At 39.9% G+C, this 4415-nt stretch overlaps 1 protein-coding gene across 1 annotated transcript; it reads left to right on the top strand.

The window, feature by feature from the left end:
- Positions 1 to 1010: 1010 nt before the first annotated feature.
- LOC113408390 (cytochrome P450 2C50-like) lies at positions 1011 to 3470 on the top strand (the record flags this gene model as incomplete). Its single annotated transcript, XM_026661603.1, has 3 exons — positions 1011 to 1181; positions 2547 to 2709; positions 3321 to 3470. Coding segments are annotated over exons 1-3 (484 nt in total), but the record flags the coding sequence as incomplete, so codon positions are not given.
- Between the last annotated feature and the right edge of the window lie 945 nt (positions 3471 to 4415).

Below are 4415 nucleotides of genomic sequence, written 5' to 3'. Positions count from 1 at the left end.
GATCTCTTAAATACCTACCGACTGACTACACCTCCAACTTCTGCTGGGTTTAAACAAACATCTAGTGTTTTGTAAATCAGACTAAACAGAACATGAACCTAAAAAGTGTTTAGAAATCTTCCTAATTTCTATTCCAACAGGGACAGCCTGTTCTTATACGGACCCAGCCCTGCTTCCCCTCATGACCGCAGTCTAGCTCTCCGACCCCCGTTCTAGGATCCTGCTCCCTCTCCCCACAGCAGCCAACAATCCTTCAAATTCAAACCCTCCAAATCCCAAACAGGCAGACTGGGTGGAGCGTCCATCCAAGAGTCTAAGCCTCTGTGTCTTTATGACCCCAGCACCAAAACACTCCCGTGAAGAGAATCATTTTATACTCTTACTAGCCACAGGCCCCTTTCATAGTGGCTTCAGTTTAATATCATATCATATATATATATTTTGTCTTCAAACTATTTTCCTTATATATTCAGTTATATTAGCTGGTTTTGGTTTGTTTGCTTTACTAAATAAAGTATTAATTAACCATATACAGTATCTTGTGGTCGCCTTCCCTCCCATTTGCAATTATAACAATCACTTTGTATGATAAAAGTAACATATGCTTAGCTGTTTTTAATGCATTTTAGCTGCTGGGAACACTATGAGAGTCTAGATGCCGATGGATCACAATTTCAGAGCCAATAGCATGTAGCCCTGGTATCCATCCTAAATAGGAGAGTTTCTCACTGAAAAGAGAGATAGGTCACACATTGGGAGATCACAGAACAGGGTGGGAGTGGTTTGGCTAACTGAAATGGATCACATATTTCAAAGTTTACTAAAAACGCCTTTGATACACTCTACACTTGCCAAACTAAGAGACAAAACAATAGAGAGAGTGAGAGATGACTAGAAAGGGCAAAGAACTAGAACCTAACAGAAAGTGAGCTCAGTGTATGCAGCTCCAAAACAATTTTCAGAGAGATAGTGCCCAGGCAGAAAGGAAATTGATAACACAGCACGGTGAGATGTTGTGGATAACTGAGGTTTCAGTCGCTCTGATTGTGTTTCTCCTGATTGTGCAATTTCTGAAGTTGCAATGGACACGTAGACGGCTTCCTCCTGGACCGACTCCCCTGCCCATTATTGGCAACTTATGGCTGCTGGGCTTTAAACTTCAGCGAGAAGATCTTTTTAAGGTATTTATTTTAGCAGAATACTGGACTTGACTGAAGTAGAGAGGCTTAGAATGATTGGGGTGGATTTAAAATTGGTATTGCACAGGAGTTACCTATTCAGTTATAGGGTATTCCTCAGCCTGACTTAATCATTACCCAAACACAAGAGACGTGGGGAACTGCATTGCTGGGAGAAAAGAATAATCACTTTCAATTGATATTTTTCTTCTTTCCTTTTGCTGTTCTCTCTTTAAGAATGTCCAAATACGTATATTTATACTGTACAGACTTTATCATCACAAGCCCAGTGTGAAGCAGTGAGACCCTGATCCAAAACCCATTGATATCAATGGGAGTCTTTCCGTTGCCTTCACTGGATCTTGGATGAGGCCCTATTGTTTCCAAAGTGGTTCTGAGACAATTTAGATATCCTGTTTTGCCAGAGGCAGAACAGGTCGTCGCTTCTCTGGTATTTCTTCCTGACTGCGAGTGGCACTAGGTAATAGATACAGAAGATTCAGCCTTCTTCTAAAAGGCAACTCATTATATATTCTAGTGATGGTTTGGACTCACTCTCTGCTATATATATTGTGGGTATCTCATTCTATAAGGCATCTCTGGCAGGACTTTTCTTGCAGGAGGCACTATGCTATATTGGCACTGATATCAGTGAAATGTCTCCAGGCTGAGAGAACTTTGATCTCCATACCATGGCCAACTGTACACCCTAAAACAAAATTTTGCAATAACCCAGACAATTGGTTTTAAGATGGAGCAGGAAAAACTGTATTCCTGTTTTGCTGAAGTGCCAGTCTCTTGAGAAACAGTTTAAATAATTACAATAGTAAGAAATTCACTTCAACCCTGTTTCAGGAGAAAATACAAGTCTGACCTGAGAAAAGGCTCTGAGAAGAAAGTTAAGAAAAATCACAGGGAAGCAGTAAGAAAAGAAACAAAGTGCAAAAATAGTTCTCTGCCTGCATTGACACTGAGAGAAGCAAACACATTCAATAATTCGCAATAAATGAAAACAAAAAGGAAAAAACAAATACAAAAAAAAACAAGTGTCTGTTTATTCACTTTAACTTTGAGCTGATGTAATATTTCAGAAGAAGCTCTTTGGTTCTCCTTTTGTAGCGTTTTCCCTCCTGTTGAATGATGTTCTATCTAATGCTTAATATCCATGTTGCATAAAATGGAGTAGGACTGGCATTCCATACCCAAAGTGTGTTACATTAGGAGGCTAAATTCTGTTGTAAACTCTAATCCAATTCAGTCAGAGGCAAATGGGTTTAGCCAGAGTTATAGAAAACATCTGAAAGAAGCCTTTCAACAGATCTGCTGGTTGCGGTCAATTTTTCTGACTTATGGTTATCAACTCTCCAGTTAACCAACATCTATGGCAACATTTACACAGTGTGGATGGGACAGACACCTGTGGTTGTATTGAATGGATACAAAGCAGTAAAAGAAGGCCTTCTCTCCCATTCAGAAGAGATTTCTGGACGGCCTCTCACCCCCTTCTATAGGGATCTGATGGGAGAAAAAGGTAAAAGATATTACTCTTTTGCAAGGAATAATATTGAAGTATAAAGGTGGCATTCTAAGGCAGAGAATTCATCCCAGATACTGCCTTGCATGTGGTACTTATACAGTTGGACAGCAAGGCTCCATTCAGAACTGCAATATTAAGAAAGAGAAAAACAGACCAAAAAAAGACAAATCCTGTAATACTTACTCACATAACACATCACTGGCTATGCTTCTTTTCTTTCCATGGGATTCAGAGAAAAATTTGCCTACCAAGTTGGCCTTAATTTGGCTTAATTTTAAAGAGACTGTCTCCACATACAAAATGCATTCAATTGACATGTATTCAAAGGTTTGCCTATAGAATTAAGCACATCTGACACACCAATAGATGAGTTATTCTATCCTCTCCAAAAGCTGCCACCATGGAGTTTCCAGGGATGTGACTATAAAAAGATATATAGTTATACTAATGGTGATAGAAACCCAAGTAACAGATCACAGCTCAAAATCTGTAAAGTATGTCTTGTTTCCTCTTACTAGAAAAATGCATCTTAATTTAAACTTGCCTTCTGATATAAAAGGGTTTCCTTCCTAGCAAGAGCATAATGGTGTTTCTATTGTCCTCAGGTATTTTCCTGACAAGCGGTCACACCTGGAAGCAGCAGAGACGCATTGGTATGACATTTCTAAAGAGCCTGGGACTGGGTAAGAAAAGCCTGGAGCACCGAATACAGGAGGAGACCAGACACCTGGTGGAGGTCTTTGCAAGTCAGAAAGGTAAATTCTTTGAAAGATTGAAATGTAAAGCTATTCTCTATATATAAGACAGACTTGTTATCACTCCCGCAGCCTAAGAGCACTTCTGTTCTTGAAAGATATAAAGATGGTGCCTCATGCTGGTGGGGACTGTTATGGGTCTCTTAATTGCCTAAGTGAATGAAGCACTTTAGGAGGAGTGCTCAGGTTTGAGTGTACAGATTGACATTTAACATTTTTTAAAATTAATACACTGAAAGCAATTTTTATTTCTCGTTCGTATCACTGTCCTATTGATAACACGGCGAGCTGGAACAATCCCGATCTTTAAAGTTACCTAACACTTTCCATTACACAAAATTCTTGTGACTTTTTGTGGGTGGCTTTACAATTCCATTGCTTGCAGGAGACCTTTGAAATTCGGCCGGGAGTGGGCCCTCAGGCTAGAGACATGCCTTTCCCTTTTCCCATGAAATTTCATGCAGGCCTGGATGAAATATAAACCACTGAAAATCACCATCTCCCTTCCCTCACTTGTGTTGTTCAGTAACATTGTGGCAGAATGCCAAGAGAATAATAACTGAACATAAATATTCTAAAAAGTCAGGTTTACGCCACCAAAGAAGCAGCACCCTATGCTATATGGGGAATGCCTAAATAGTCCTGTCGCTCCAGAGGCAGCAGTCTCTGCTGCAATGCTGCAGGTTCAGGGTACAAACCCTGATGATGTATGGGAGGAGCAGGTGGGGCTGTTATTGGTGCACAAAATATAGCTTGCTTTTTCCTTTAGAACCGCCCCCCGGGAATTACACATAGAAAACCACATTAAAATCATAGTTATTTAGGTTGCAAAGTCAAGCACTTGAAAGATAGGAAATGCCAGAATTAAGATTGCTGTTGGAACCTGAATTTTTCCCTCTCATGCAAATTCATTATGATAGCCTTTAATTACCTGTAAAAAGCAAC

This window comes from Terrapene carolina, unplaced genomic scaffold (assembly GCF_002925995.2).
Source record: "Terrapene carolina triunguis isolate 2854851 unplaced genomic scaffold, T_m_triunguis-2.0 Scaffold11802, whole genome shotgun sequence".
In the NCBI taxonomy this organism is placed as follows: domain Eukaryota; kingdom Metazoa; phylum Chordata; order Testudines; family Emydidae; genus Terrapene; species Terrapene triunguis.
Note: the sequence above shows the minus strand (reverse complement) of the source record. Positions and strands in the feature narration are given on the sequence as shown.